The following is a 15,417-nucleotide window of genomic DNA, read 5'->3' as shown; positions in this document are numbered from 1 at the left end:
GTTACATACACTTCAGGTTAAGAACGTTGCTTCAGGATAAGAACAGAAATCGGGCTCCGGCGGTGTGGCAGCAGCAGGAGGCCCCATGGGCTAAAGTAGTGCTTCAAGTTAAGAATAGTTTCAGGTTAAGAACGGACCTCTAGAACGAATTAAGTACTTAACCTGAGGTACCACTGTACACGAATGATCCTACCTGACGTCTTTTTGTACATCTATGATGAGGAGAACATTTCTTAACATTCACTTCTTCTATTATTGTTATTATTATTATTATTATTATTATTATTATTATTATTATTAACAAACCACCATCCCACATTACATCCAAACTTGGGAGAAGCTGCAATCAACCTGTAGTATGTTCTGAAACCACTGTTTAAGCAAATCACTTATTCCTGAGTTTGGAGGTAACGGAAAACTATGGTTTGCTTAAAAGTGGAAGTTACAGATAGGTAGCCGTGTTGGTCTGCCATAGTCAAAACAAAAAAAATTCTTTCCAGTAGCACCTTAAAGACCAACTAAGTTAGTTCTTGGTATGAGCTTTCGTGTGCATGCACACTTCTTCAGATACCTTCCAGTAGCACCTTAAAGACCAACTAAGTTAGTTCTTGGTATGAGCTTTCGTGTGCATGCACACTTCTTCAGATGCACACTTCTTCGTATCTGAAGAAGTGTGCATGCACACGAAAGCTCATACCAAGAACTAACTTAGTTGGTCTTTAAGGTGCTACTGGAAAGAATTTTTTTTGTTTTTAAAAGTGGAAGTTAAAGTTTCTGATCTCCTTTTGATGGTTTTTAAGAGGGGAGCGGGAGGGAGCATGCAAGCCATTCTATCACAGGTCCATTTGCAATATCATGGTTGCCTATTAGGTCTGAATTGGCTCTGTGACTTTGGAATGATTGTCCAGCTTGTATTTCTATTCAAGTCAGAGGAGAATCCTGTTCCTTTTTCTCTCCTGCTTGATTTTTATGTTTTGAACTGCCTGTTTGGTTGAAGGATGGTATACAAATGAATGAATGAATGAATGAATGAATGAATGAATGAATAAAAGTAGAAGCACCAGCTAGATGGGAAGGAAAGAGAGCAAAGAGTTAAAAGATAATGGCCGGGAGGAATTAGAGCTTATTAAATCTTGGCTGGGGAAATGGCTCATCTTAATGAAATCTGATTTGAGCCTGGCAGAACTCAAAACATTACTACTATTGGGTTGGTGATAGACTGCCTCCAGACCACTCTCAACCTAATTCTGCCCCACGGGAGATTGAGGAGATGAAGAAAGAGCAGACCTGGGGTCTGCATCTTTTCTTAGGATTTTCTAGCTTTTGAAAGGGAAAAGCACACCCTGATTATGACATAGTTATGACATAGTTGCGTACTGGTACTTCCCTTTTAAACACTAATAGCACCTGTGCTCTACAACCAGATGTCTCTGTTGTGTTGTTTTTGATGCTTGCTAAAAATGCTTTTGTTTAGGCAAGGCAGACATTCTTAAACTCTCTTGGTTTTATATATGCAGTAGAACCTTGGTTGTCAAATGTAATCTGTTCCGGAAGAGCTTTTGACTTCCGAAACATTCGACAACCGAGGCACAATGGCCAGTCGGCAATTTCAATGGAGAAAAGCGCTTCAGAAGCTGGTTGACATCTGAGACGCATTCGAAAATGGAAGCATTCACTTCCAGGTTTTCGGCATGATTTCGGGTTCCAAATCATTCAGCTTCAGAGACGCTCCAGAGACCAAGGTTCCACTGAATACTGAGAGTTTTATTATGTTTGCTCACCTGCTTGTTTTGATAGTCTGTAAATCCTATTGGTATTTTCCTGTAAACATTTTTTACTATTTTATATAAACCCGGTCTTTTTCTTCCTGGGGATACTGAACCTCCCCCCACCCACATATTAAAAGTGTGGTGCTTACTGTAACAACTTCATGGTGAGTGCCATGTAAACCAATTGCAGACTTTATTTTATTAAGTAGCCTATAAATTTTGTTACATGTGTAAAAGCGCTGAAAGTTCAAGAGTTTTTCAAAAAAGACTGAGAGACCACATTTGCAGACTAACATTTCATGATAGCAAACCCATATTTCCCATGATGTATTCCAGAGGTGGGAACCCAAGACTCAGCTTTCACTTTACAGGAATTTATCATTTGAATGTGCTCCTCCAGGGCTCTTTATAGAAACTGAGGCTGCTGAAAAGGCCAAAGATTATTCTTGCTGTGAATCCTAGAAAACCTGCTCCCTGACTTGCAGGACTTTTGCCACCTGATCAAGGAAGGGAAGGCCTGGACTGACTCCAGCTACAAAAGCTGAGGCTGCTAAAGAGACGCTTGGGCTGGGGTTTGGGTGGGGGTGGGGATTGCTGCTGTAATTGATACTAATTTTTTGTATCTTTATTTTAGATATTATGATTTACGTGGGGGGGGAATCAATTTGGCTGTGTACTTTTTGATGTTTTACTCATTGGTTATGACTACTTTTGTTATATTTCTAATTATGTATTTTTTCATGTGGTAAGCTGCATTGAGCATGGCTTTAACCATGGAAAGGCAGCATACCTATAAAATTATGTATGTATATATCCGGTGCTTTTTTCTAGAAAAATAGGTACTGGAACTCACCATGAACACCCCCCACCCCATTCTTTTAGAATGGCAGTGGCACCCACCTGAGAGGTGCCAGAACCTAGTTCCAACTCAGCCAACTCCTAGGGGACAAAGTCCCTTTGCCCCCACCCCCCAGTAAAATATTTGAAGGCCCCAAAAGTTTATAGGTATTGCCGTTCAAATGGTGTGTGTGCCACACCTTGTGATCAATTATGCAGGATGGGGCTTACCTGCCCCCCTCCAACATTTTATTCGTACTGGCATTCTTGGTTCCGGTGAGTTCTGGTCAAAAAGAATCCTGTATGTATATGCCCCCCCCCGGACTCTTGCTGGGCCACACCCCTCATCAGCCCTGCTTTGAGCCCTCCTCACACACTTTTGCACACCTATTGTTTGTCTGAGAACCGTAGTGATACCTCTTTCTTGCCTGGATGGAGCGATGTGTGTGACTGTAGAAGCCTGTGGTTTGTGGGTAGGCTTAGAAAAATAAGAGCCACCATAGGTACTTGCCCCTCAAAATGGCTGCCAATGAGGGAAAGAAGCCCTCTGGAGGAAAAGGTGTTAGTAAAGTCAATTAAATAACAGAGACGGAGTCAAAAGAGAGAAAGAAACGCTGATAACACTTTGCTGAGGAAAACCGAACAAAAGCTATATAACTGGAGGAGACATATACAAAGGGCTCTTGTCTTTCTTGCTTCAGGCCTCATACATAGCAGGGAGAAACTCAACCAAACATACAGATCAAGAACTCATTCATCAATCAGAGCACATGCTACCTCAGCAGCAAACATAATGGTACTCTGCTTGGTTGCTAAGCAACACCTCTACCTGCCCCCCTCTTCACTTGTGAATACTAACAGAATTAACCCTTTAGTTGCATATGGAATGATCTCTGCTGATGCAGCTCCAACAAAAAAGGGAGCTACAGACAATCTCACCTCATGACACATGTAACTGCAAGCGTTTGTGTGTTTGCCTCATGCACAGATTACTTTCACCTCCTGTAAAAAAATACATATTTTACACCTCAAACATGTTGCGTGCAAACTTCAAAAAAGCATCAGGTTCTGCATTGGCAATCAGTTCGATATGAACACTTCGTGTTGAGGCCATTTTGAAATTCAGCCATGAAAACTCATTTGAATGAATACTCTCCAGAGGGCAACGGCCAATTTCTCTGACTGTCAGCTGAGCTCTCTCCCATCATCCATTATGTGCCATACTTGGATTGCATTTCTCAGCTTTCCACTTTACAAGGATTTACAATTTGAGTGGGAATTACACATGTTTAGAACCCATCTGGAATTTCTCTACATCTGCCCTTTCCTCTGTCACCTGAACTTTAAATCAACCCACATAAGAAGGCTCTGAAACCTCCTAAAATATTGAGGTTTGAAATATTTCAAGCTTTGTCTTTCCTAGAGCCTCTGTCCTTGTTTGTACAAATCAATCAGACCCTCCAGGGACAGCTGCTAGCATAACAAATAATATAATATCTGCACAGCAGGGAGGGCATCCCCCCTGAGGGGGCACGACTGTATCCTTTTCAGAATGACGCAAGCTGTTAGAAGGGGGGGGTGCACCATACCATGCTGAAGCTAATTTAGCTAATATTTCTGGATTCTAGAAGTGTGTCTAGATAGAAAAGGGAATGTTTTGTGAATGTGCTGGGCTTTTAGAAAAGAGGTGTCCCTAATAATATACTATAGAAACAAAGGAGTACAGAAGTCAGATTCTGTGATATTTTGCAGAGACCACCAGCACTGCTTCCTATATAGATAATGCCACATGTGACTATAATTGCATCAATGCAATTAGGATGTATGCTTTTGTTATGTAAATGGAATGTGTGGGGAAGCCTCTGGACTGTGTGGGATGAGCAGTTTCAGTCTCTCTCTCTCTCTCTCTCTCTCTCTCTCTCTCTCTCTCTCTCTCTGCCATGATCCAAACAAAAATCACTTCTCCTTTTGCATTTCAAGGGAAGTCTGCAAACAACAGCTTTGGGGAGCTGCACAAGTCCATGAAAGGATGAGAAGAAGTTGAACACCCCACCTCTGATGGATCTGGGGCTGTTCAGGTTATGCTATTTGCATAACCAAACAAATGTGCATCCACAGAAAATTAACATCAGATCAAGTTGAGCCCTAAGCTACAGACCTATTTACATGCCTGCCTTGTTTGTCCATCAAAGGGGAAATGCATGGGAACAATGTGCCTAAAGCCCATACAATTTACATCTGAATTTTTCACGTGTGTGTTTTTTTCCTTCAAAACCAAGATGGAATGGACCTATGATTGAAGGCATGCAAAATTGACAGATAATAGAAATAGGCTGGTCCATCCATCCCTACTGGTTGGATACAGTTCAGTTTGAATTGTCTTAAGAAAAATTAACTCATCATCTTAAGGTTTTGAAGGGGAGTACTAAGCCAATGAACTTTGCTGCCTGTTGGAGGGCTCTTGTGGTGCACATGAGCAAACAACATATGAAGCCACTTATCCCAGTGAAGTATGACTTTATTTGGCAATAACGATGGCATATGACTTTGCTTGACTGATAGGTCCATATATTGCCCCCTTCACCAGACCCCACTTAACAGGAGTGCCAACTTGGCTCTGCGATCATGGGTGCCTGGGGCCATGGGTGCCATGCAGCGTGCCTGGCCCTGGCACCGAAGTTTGTGGATGCCTGCCCCCTTCATGGGAAATTTTGTGGGTGCTCGGGCACCCCAGGGAGTTGGCATCTATGCCGCTTAACAAGAAGACAGCCCTCCTTTTCACTGGCTTCCTTATGCCTCCCTCTCTGCTATCTGCTTACACATTGATTTTCCACAAAGCCATTCCAGTGGCTGCTTTATTGGATTTTGGTTTTTTTATTCGGTGTGTTTAGCATTATTGTCGTATGATTTACTAGTTCTGTTGTCCTTTTTAAGGTTTCACTAATAAAATGTGTCAGTCATAAAATGAGTGAATGAATGAATGGACTCTGTTGAGTTGCTACTAGACCACAACCTGTAGATCCAACGTGGAGAACCTCTGGCCAAAAGACCTATCACAGCCCACCAGACCTGTTAACCAAGCCCATGCATTTCGCCTAAAGCACATCCACTCCCCCTCCCCCTTCTCCATTTCTCCCATTCTACAATGAGTTGGCAAAGCAGGCAACAGAGCTCTTTCACTTGATCCAGTCTTCGGGAGAAAAAAAAGTTCCCCAACCTTGTTGTAGATTCTGCCTACAATTTATAACGTTACAGGGTGGAGCTTCTCACTTTGTTCATCTTCATATCAACCCCGCCTGCATTGCAGGGGGTTGGACTAGATGATCTTCAGGATCCCTTCCAACTCTACAATTCTACGATTCTATGATCCTTCCATGCACCCTCCCACCCTGCTCATCATGAGATGAAACTGAGATCCGGTTTGTCTACAGGAAGCAGGAGATACAAAAGGGCAAGTGGAAGAATCAGATGGGAGATGCAGCAGCTCCACCATTGCCCATTGCACTGGCATTTTGAAACCATTTAGTTTGGGACAAGGTAGCCTAATAAACCAATGTGCAAGGACAGCCAAACCTACTGTGCAAAGGACTTTGTTTTCCTCATGGAAGCCTGTTTTCTTCTAGCATTCCTGATGCATGAACCTTGCCTCAAACCATGAGCAAGAAAGTCACTCCCTGAAATGAAATGCATTGTGCTATAACTACTACATCAGGTGCAAATGCTGGCAATATATCATAGATCATAGCCCATTAATGTCTATTTTCATTTCTAGCTGGCCTTCAGCAAACTCAAGGAAGCACGGCTGCTCAACCTGCTGCCGACAGCCCTTTCAGGCATTAAATATAGCATTGGCATTCACATTCCCAGAGTCATAGAATTATTTCACTGAGTTCTCTATAGCTACCTATGCCATTCTAGCACCCTCCAGATGTTTTGGAGTTGTAGTCCAGAACATCTGGAGGGCACCAGGATGACAAACAGGCCTAGTCATTCTGGGCATTCTGTAGCCCTGCTGTCAAAAGTCCTATAACACCTTTTACAAAGTCTGCATACAGAACATAGGATTTTACCTAGCAGTACAAATGTTGAACGTACTAGGTACTATGTCAATTATGCTTCAAACTACAGTTTTACAGAACTTTCAGAGAAACCAGATTATGCTTTACTTTGATCCATCAAGCTCCATCTGAACACTTCAGGAGACCAATGACTGTGAAACTGGCCAGAACATAAGAGGCTGGTATTCAGAGATTCTATTAAGTTGACCATTTTTGCACTGACAAATGAGAAGGCAGAAAAAGCACATGTGTTTGCATAAAATGTGCATGTGCTGAATCGTAATTACAGGTGTAAATTTAGAAATAGTGATTCTAATTTAAGCAGAAGGAGGGGAGATTGAGATCAGGTGACCTATAGGCTTTCTCAGTCTGCTCTCCAGGCATTAATGATTGATGGGTACCTTCAAGGCTCCTGTTTTCTTTTCTTTGCTTCTACATATTTATTCTTAAACCTGACTTGGAGTAGGCAGTCCTTCAAATAAGGACACCTTCAGATAGAGTCGAATCAGATGCTTCACCCACTTTTGCCTCTGGTCACACCCACCACTTGGTTTCGAAATGTTTGAGAAGTCGAACGGACTTCCAGAACAGATTCCATTTGACTTCCGAGGTACGACTGTAATCTCAACCAAAGCCAATGGTCTTCTGCTTCTGGACCAGCCCCTGCTGCCACATACTGCCCACCTGAAATGTTTCTGTAATGTGGCTCTTGTTCTGAAACAGCTTCTCCACCCCTGAAATAGAGGACTGTCCCCTGTAAAGCAGGACCAAAGACACCCCAAGTCTGATTTGGGCCATCCTAAAAAGTAGCTACTGATAAACTTCCCTTCTCCATTAATGTATCTAATCCCTTTTAGAATATTATCAGCTAATGATTAGTATCACATATTTTGTAGCAGGATATCCCACAACTTCATTATAGAATTCTTTACCACCAGGTGCAAAACCTTGTTCAGCAACTATTGTTTTTTGGGGGTGGGGGCCATATTGGAACCAAACATTTCTCAATATTAGCTCCACCTACTGAAACACCTCCACGCATGGTGACACAAGCACAGGGTTCTAACCCTCTTTCTCATCATGTGAACAGTAATAGAGGTTCCGGTTCCTGCATTTGAGGGGGTTGGACTAGTTGGCCCTTGGGGTCCCTTCCAACTCTACAATTCTATGAGGCTTTGACAAAGCTTTTTGTATTTCAGTAGATCCAGGCAAAGTGCTGTTAGAAAGCAGGGTATATGCTTAATGAAGGGCTGTGTTTTGGGACTGGATTGAATTCCTCTGGACCTGTGCCTGGAGTAACCAAGAGAGGCAAATCAGTTTGCCAGATTTCCCAAGCACATCATAGGGGTATCTGCATGTTACATTCAATGAGTGTACTGTCTATGTTCAACAAATATTTGAACTGTACATTCATACACATGTAACATTAAGTGTATGGGCATTCTGTGTGTTAGACAATAGATGAACTGTACAAATAAACAAGAACACACATTTGTACATGTGTAGAGAGGCAGCTTGTACCTGTGCATGGTATAATATGTGAACAACTCATTGCATTTAAATACCAGGAAAGATAAATGAAATGTAGACATTTAAGTGGTGTTCACATGTTACATTCAACAAATGTACAGTTTGTGGACCTGTGCACAGAAGAGTTGAACTGTACAAGTCAACAAGCAATCATTGTTTCATACAAACCTGTATAATCTTAGCTTGCACCTACACCCAGTGTAATATATTTGACTGATTTAACAAAATTTATACACTTCTTGATTGCAGTAAAGCCACTAAGCACTTGGAAAGAAATATTTAAATTATTACAAATCAGTTCAAAACAATTAAAAACAATTCAAAATAATTAAAATTAATGGGAAAAGAGATTAAAGCACACCAACATCTATTTGTCTGTATAGGCTTGCCTAAACAAATGTGTGATGTGTGAACAAGCCTGTCATAGCCATATCAAAGTATCAAGCATAAGCAGTACTTTTCAGGGATTGGAAATAAAAATTAGAATCATAGAATTGGAAGGAATCCTGAGGGTCATCTAGTCCAACCCCCTGCAGTGCAGGAATCCTGCCCACAGCCATTTCTAGGCAGGCTCAAATCACCAGCCTCTGGTTTAGCTACCCAACCTCCAGATTTCAAAAGGAGGCTATCGAAGAAATAGTGAAGCTGCTGAAGAAAGCATATAGCGTTCTGCTAGAATGGGAAACAAAAGATGAGGAGGTCAAAGCAGTTCTGATCAAATGGGCACAAGATATAGGACACAATATACAATTTGAGGATTGGGAAAAGCTGTAGAAGGTGGACACTTGAAATTTACAGATTATTCTCTTTTGAAAGAAAATTACCTAAAAATGATGTATATTACACCAGTACAAATGGCAAAAATGTACAAAACCGGGTCAAATATATGTTGGAAATGTAAATAAAAAGAGGGTAACTTATATCATATGTGGTGGAAATGTTGAGAAGTTAAAAAATTTTGGGAGATGATATATAATGAATTGAAAAAAAATGTTTAAAATGACATTTGTAAAGAAGCCAGAAGTGCTTTTGTTTGGGATTTTAGGACGAGACCTGCCAAGAAAAACAAAGAATGATTGATAATTGTTTTGTTAAAATGGTTTAATATTTTTTTTAAAAAAATAAATAAATAAATCACCAGCCTCCTGGTTAACAGCCAGATGCAGTGACCCTTTACGCCACAAGTCTTCCACACAAATGCCCCCACGTGTGCGTGTGCACTCGTGCATGTGGACAAATACGAATTATATAATTGCAGGGGTAAAACAACTCATCCTGAGTTTGTTTGAGGGTATTGTTCCATTGTAACTATAGCAGCAAATCCATGTTGTCTCCTCTACCCACTCAAAATCCCATATCAGTTTTTAGTAGTAAATCCTTGTGGCTTTATGATTATGATTTTAATTATCTCAGTAGCATCATTAGTATACATGGGACTTTACTGAGTAGCAATGCAAACACATCAGCTCCCTGCCCCAAGTAGATTCCAATTTGATTTTGCCAGAAAGTATGGGCGGGGGGGGGGGGAGGATCAAGAGAACCATAGAATCATAAAGTTGGAAGGGAAGAGAAGAAAAGACAGATAAGGCCCTGGTAACAAAGATAGAGGGGAACAACTGCAGTGGCTTTGCTCCAGCTATTTTCAAACTTCATTATCCCCACTCTTCTCAAAGACACACAAATGTACATGTACAGTTGAGTTTATTCTCTTTCTTTCTTTTTCTGTAGTGCAAAGATGTTGCTTCCTAAGAGAGGAAGGCAGAGCAGGAGTCATATGTGTTAACAAAAAGCCAGGAGGCAAGGTGAATGGGGAAAACACTTGGATTTCTGCTTTAAAGATGGAACTCAGGTGCTGAAACAAAGCATGAAGACTTACAGCAGCCTCAGTAGCATCAGCAGCCACCGCAACTGAATGTTGCCCTCTTCATGTTCGATGCACATCAGTTTCCTGCCTATGGCAAAATGGTAACAAAGCAGGCCTGGTTGATTGCTGACACCATGATGTCATTATTGGAAATCCTAGCTTCAGGGACAGCATTTCCATGGGATGACATCATTCAAGATGGCAACTCACTGGCTTAAAGACAAGTGGCAGAGTACCTCTGCAACTTAAGAGTACATGGAAATGTTGCCTGAGAGGGATGAGAAGCAACATGGGATTTAACCTTTGCATCTCCAGGCACACAATGAGCAGAAATCTATTTGTGCGTCCACCTTGACAAACAAAAAAGGTAGCAGCTGTAGACACGGATATCCAGAATCTCCACCTTTAGAAAGGACTGGAACCATAAAATCAATGCTTTTAAAGATGCTTATTTAAATATACATACTAGGAACAAACCTTTCATTTGCCTCTCAGATATACCGTGGAGAGTGGCAATCTTTTTTTTAAAAAAAGGATGACTCCTCACTTTATCACAAAATACGACTCTCTGCAGGAATCTCCAAGCTCGCCATGGAACGCTGTGAGAAATATTAGACATGCCAGACTCTGCTACATCACCATGCCTGAATTCCCTCTTTTAGTCAATCTCTCTATCCATTCCTTTTAACAGGCATAGCACTGCAAACATTCCTCCTCCGCCCCCTTTCATACTCCAGCTGCCCCCTTTGACAGATCCACACCCACATCTACTACACCACTCTCACTTCAGCAGACACACCTTCCCCCTGGGGCATCTCCATGTAGCTTCCCTTCTGAGCTGCCACAGATGCACCTTACAGAGACACTGAACACAGTCGCCCCAAACAAAGGGACACACCCTGCAGTCACACTGATGCACATGGATGGCAAATCCTGTGGTTTTCACCCCCTTCAACCTTGTTCCCCCCACCCCACATGAAAAAACGTTTTGCAAAGCCACAGGTACTGGAAGCATGAGAAAGCTCAACTTGTATTATAAAACATTTTTTAAAAAATTGTTGCAGTAATGAGGAGCAATAAAAAAGCATCCTTTAGCACAAATGATAAACTAAAGATCACATCAGCAATGTGCTTTATTAAATCATCTTAAATGATCTTACAAGTTTCAAGGCAATCTACTTTGTGTTTTTTGCATGACTCACAATGTGAGGTTTGGGCATTTGGAGTTAGTGACTTTGCATGCTGCAGACACTGAGTCACATTTACAGACCGGCGACTCTGCACAACTATGCCTGTAAGGAATGGCTACATAAATGCATGCATATACCTTGCAGAACATAGTGCAAATTGTTCACACGCACCCTACCGAGACACAGCTTCACCCAGACACACCCATGTGGAATAGCACTTTCCACAAATCCTCCAACCACATGGATACACATTCTTATTCACAGTCGCTCCTACAGAAATCCTGGGCACACCCCCTTTAATACAAAGCAGAAGCACTGATGCATTGGGTACAAGGCGGCACGGAGAGTGATATTGCAGACATGGTCCTGAGGGAATACTCAGAACAGCTTCTCCTCCCCACTCCAAATCAACACACAGACATAATCCCAAATGGCATAACAGAAACACCATGCTTTCTAGTAATATTTCCGGCACAAGAACATGCATCCTGCAAATATACTGGGTATGACTACTTATGTGCACACATGCTCTAAACATAGACATGGTCCTTAATGCCCCTCCATATGATGCTAGTTGCTCTGTACACATACCACCCTCAGGCAACCTCACTAATGACCCACAAAAGGACATCCCCATGGACAGACTGAACATAATACCCAAAAGCCACAAACAAAACCAACACACGAATTGTTATGCACATATTTGAATACCTGGCACCTTTCCCCCTCCTTCCCCAAATGAACTCAACTTCAAATGCATATACATGCAAGCACACCCAAGCACAGACATAGTACAGAAACACGCCCACAATTTGTACAGAAACCATGCAAATACACTGTGCATTGAGGACCCCCCCCCCAGAACATCATTTAAATGATGGGGAGAAAAGTCCTTATTAAACAACCAGTGGAGAACTTCCTACTCCTTTTAATAGGCACTGTTTTTCTTCTCAGTCCCTGTAGGAACTGAGCACATGACTTGCATGTGTGTCCAGTCTTCTGTGAAGTGGTCTCAGAAAGGGGGGCTGAAGGGAGACATCCACCTGAGACCATGGAAAGCTACCACCCATCAGATATTGGGCCAGATGGATCAACAGTCTGGAATAAAGGCAGCTTCACAGGATCCATACCCAAGGTTCTGAATGAATTCTATTGCCATTCATGAAAAAGAACCCATGGATGAAATGCTGCTTCTTTTAACAATCCTGTGAACCAGGCCCTTGCCATTCATATACTGGATCATGACCCATGCTCCTCTAATGAGGGCTGAAGTAGTGGGACTCCTATGTGTTGCTTTCTAAGCTGATCATGCCTCTTCCACACACCCATGCCCTCCCTGCACCAGCAAGCAAGCATTGTTTCCTACTAATTACCTTCTTCCAGCTCATCCATGCTCCCAATCTTTCTGGTGCCATCGATGGTGTAAATGTAGCGAACTCCCTGAGGCAGGTTAATGTTATCAGACAGAGACCGAGTCAGGTCAGCAAGCAAGGCGTCAAAGCTTCGGAAGCGGTCTCCGGAAACAGCGTACACAATTCCCTTGAAGTAGCGGTCCCCGTTGCGGTAGAAGCGCACCTTCTTGGCTTTCTTCTCATTGCTCAGCGCTTGCAAGGTCCTGGTCCGGTAGAAGCTACAGTGGGCACTGTGAGTGGGGCTAGGCAGGCCATTCATACGGGAGCCTCGCATGTTTCTGGACGCCTTATCTCTTTCGTCAAAGTGTCCAAAATCAAGTTCCATAGCTCGGTGAGCCCTAGAGGTGTAAAGCTGAGGCAGAGGAGGAACAGGAGAAGGGAAAGATGCAAAGGGAGGAATTAAATGAGTCAACCCAATAACTGGCAATTGGTGGTCCTGGATGTGAAAAGAAACCCACACTTTTGCTCTTATGTTTTACTTCCCCTGGAGTAACACCATAGAAGGTTTCTTCCTTGTATGTGGGGGTGTGGTTCAAGTGCCGGGAAGGGTGGGTGTACTCTAGGCAATACAATGGAGCAGACTTAGTAATATGCAACCAATTGCATGGAGTTGCCCCCAGAGATTCTAAGGATCCCTTGCTATATCTGGCTTAGTAGGTGAGACTGGGACAGAAATGTCCAGGGTTGCCATTTAAGAAAGCAAGCCATCCACAAACTACTAAAGACCAGTGAACAGAAGTTCACTGCAGTGTAGTTGGGGCTGCAGACTGAAGGCAGAAAAAAGAACTTCGGCTGGTAGGTGGATACAAGGAAGTGACAGACTAAGCAACCCTGAGGGATTAAGCATCCCAAAGACTGAACCACCAGCTCCACTTGCATGGTTTTCAACATGCCCATTCACCGATGGGGCAACAAGCTGAATCACAGGGCTATGTCAAATGGGGGACTATAAACTGAAATGGCTGATAAACCAGGAAGACATCTAGCTAGAATCCAGACTTCTTTGTGACCAGTCCCTCAGATACCTCCTCTGATCTACCTATCAGTTTCAGATATTAGAATCTGGGAGGCAGTGGGTGGGAATCCCTGACATTCAAATGGCATTGGAATAAGTTTATGTTAAATTGCAAGATTTCCCCCTGCACAGTAAATCTGCTGCATCATCTAATCAGGAAGAGGGGTTTTTTATCCCCTCCCCCACACGCCTTCCCTCTTAATGAAGCATTTTTTAATTGCTGAAGGTATGTGCATCACACCACTACAAGCGCACCTTTCATTGTTCAGAGGCTGCGGCGTAGTACTACTATAGGAAGAGGGAGCGGACAAGAGAGTCAATTGAATTTCTGCAGCGGAGCGGAGAGGGGGGCGGGCGGAGGAATGACAGAAATAATCTTGAGCATGAACTAAGACACAAGAGAGTGTATCCTCTTGCAATGGAAAACTCCAAACCAGAAAGAAAGCTCTGGGTGACTGGAAACCTTATACCGCTACCATTTGGCTGTGCAGGGCTATTAACATGCAGCTCACATCTTCTCATCACAGATTCACACAACAGAAATGGGATTAAAGCCCTAGACTCAGCAATCAGGTACAAATCCTGGAAAAAGCTGTTGCTTTCCTTCTGCCTCTCATCCGGCTAGCCAAGCCCTGTCCCTTCATTCATTCTCTTCAGTGCCAGTGACCTGTCTCTGACCCTATTGTCACTGTTGGGTAGCAAAAGGAGTTTCCATTCCCACTAGCCTATCTTCCTTTCTCCAAGTTTAAGAAAATGCTCCCCCCTGCCAGCACTTAAAGACGCTCACAGGTCTAGGAACGATGTTCTGAAAACAATGCAATCTCAGCACAACTTTTGCAGTCAAGAGATTTTTGTTGGGAGGCATTGTTCACTTGCAATGCGAGGTCTTTCTTCCCCCCTCTCTTGTGCATCTGGCATCTGTTACTTTCTGCCTGGGAAAGCGTAAGCTCTACTCACCGGTTTTTCAGCTCGCAGGGTGGAGATGCTAAGAGAGAGAAACCCAGCCACACTCTGTCTTTGTTGTCTGAGCTCCAAGCAAGAAATTCCTGCCAGTTTGGCTAGGACTCCTCCTAGGTCCTAGTGCCTTGAGTCACACACACACACACACACATACACGCACACCCCTTCTGCAAAGTATTTTTGTGTCAGTGGGCTTGCTGCTCATGATGGATTGACTTTCTAAAATTCTCCCTCTCCAAACTTAACAGAGGAAAGAGAGCATGATTCCAGATTTCATTTCCTTAAGCAGATGAAGAGGGCTGAGTGAGCTACATCTTGACTGCATTGTTCACTATGTTCCAAGGCAAATCTCCCATTGTCTCTACTTGTCCTAATGACCTTCCAGACCCAGCTGGAATCAGCCAACATTTGATTTATGCCACAGTGCTGCGAATTTGCAGATGCAATGAAGGTGTTAAGTCTTGTAAGCTGAATTTCTGATTCCTGTTGAAAATCACACTTGCCTTGTGGACTAGGAGGGGGAGGTTGTGAGCAAATCATGGCATAAGCTGACGCTCCCCGGCCACACTCATGAACAGAATCTGCCCACAGGGCTGGGAACAAGGAGGCACTTTGTTGGAATGATTTTTAAAGACCACAACTTCATCCATTATAAACAACAGATCTGCAATGGGATGGCCTCCCCTGATTAAAAGCAGCTCCAAGCCCACAGTATGGGTAACTATTTAGGTTGCAAAGGCATGCCTTAGGCACCTGCCAACAGCAGCACCTTTTAGAGCAGG

General features: G+C 42.9%; 1 protein-coding gene across 4 annotated transcripts in view; it reads right to left on the bottom strand.

Annotated features, from left to right (window-relative positions):
* DCX (doublecortin) overlaps window positions 1-14,747 on the bottom strand; it is a 109,970-nt gene extending 95,223 nt beyond the window's left edge. For all 4 annotated transcript variants that reach the window (XM_081897457.1, XM_081897458.1, XM_081897459.1 and 1 more), the window contains exons 1-2: window positions 14,633-14,747; window positions 12,622-13,012 (exon numbers count right to left, since the gene is read on the bottom strand). In XM_081897457.1, the coding sequence (XP_081753583.1) occupies window positions 12,622-12,985 (364 nt within the window). In that variant the 5' untranslated portion in view covers window positions 12,986-13,012; window positions 14,633-14,747. The remainder of the gene's footprint in view (window positions 1-12,621; window positions 13,013-14,632) is intronic.
* Between the last annotated feature and the right edge of the window lie 670 nt (window positions 14,748-15,417).

The sequence above is a fragment of the Podarcis melisellensis genome (assembly GCF_964234715.1).
Source record: "Podarcis melisellensis genome assembly, chromosome: Z".
Lineage (NCBI taxonomy): Eukaryota > Metazoa > Chordata > Lepidosauria > Squamata > Lacertidae > Podarcis > Podarcis melisellensis.
The sequence above is the reverse complement of the archived record's forward strand: the minus strand, read 5'-3'. Positions and strand labels throughout refer to the sequence as shown.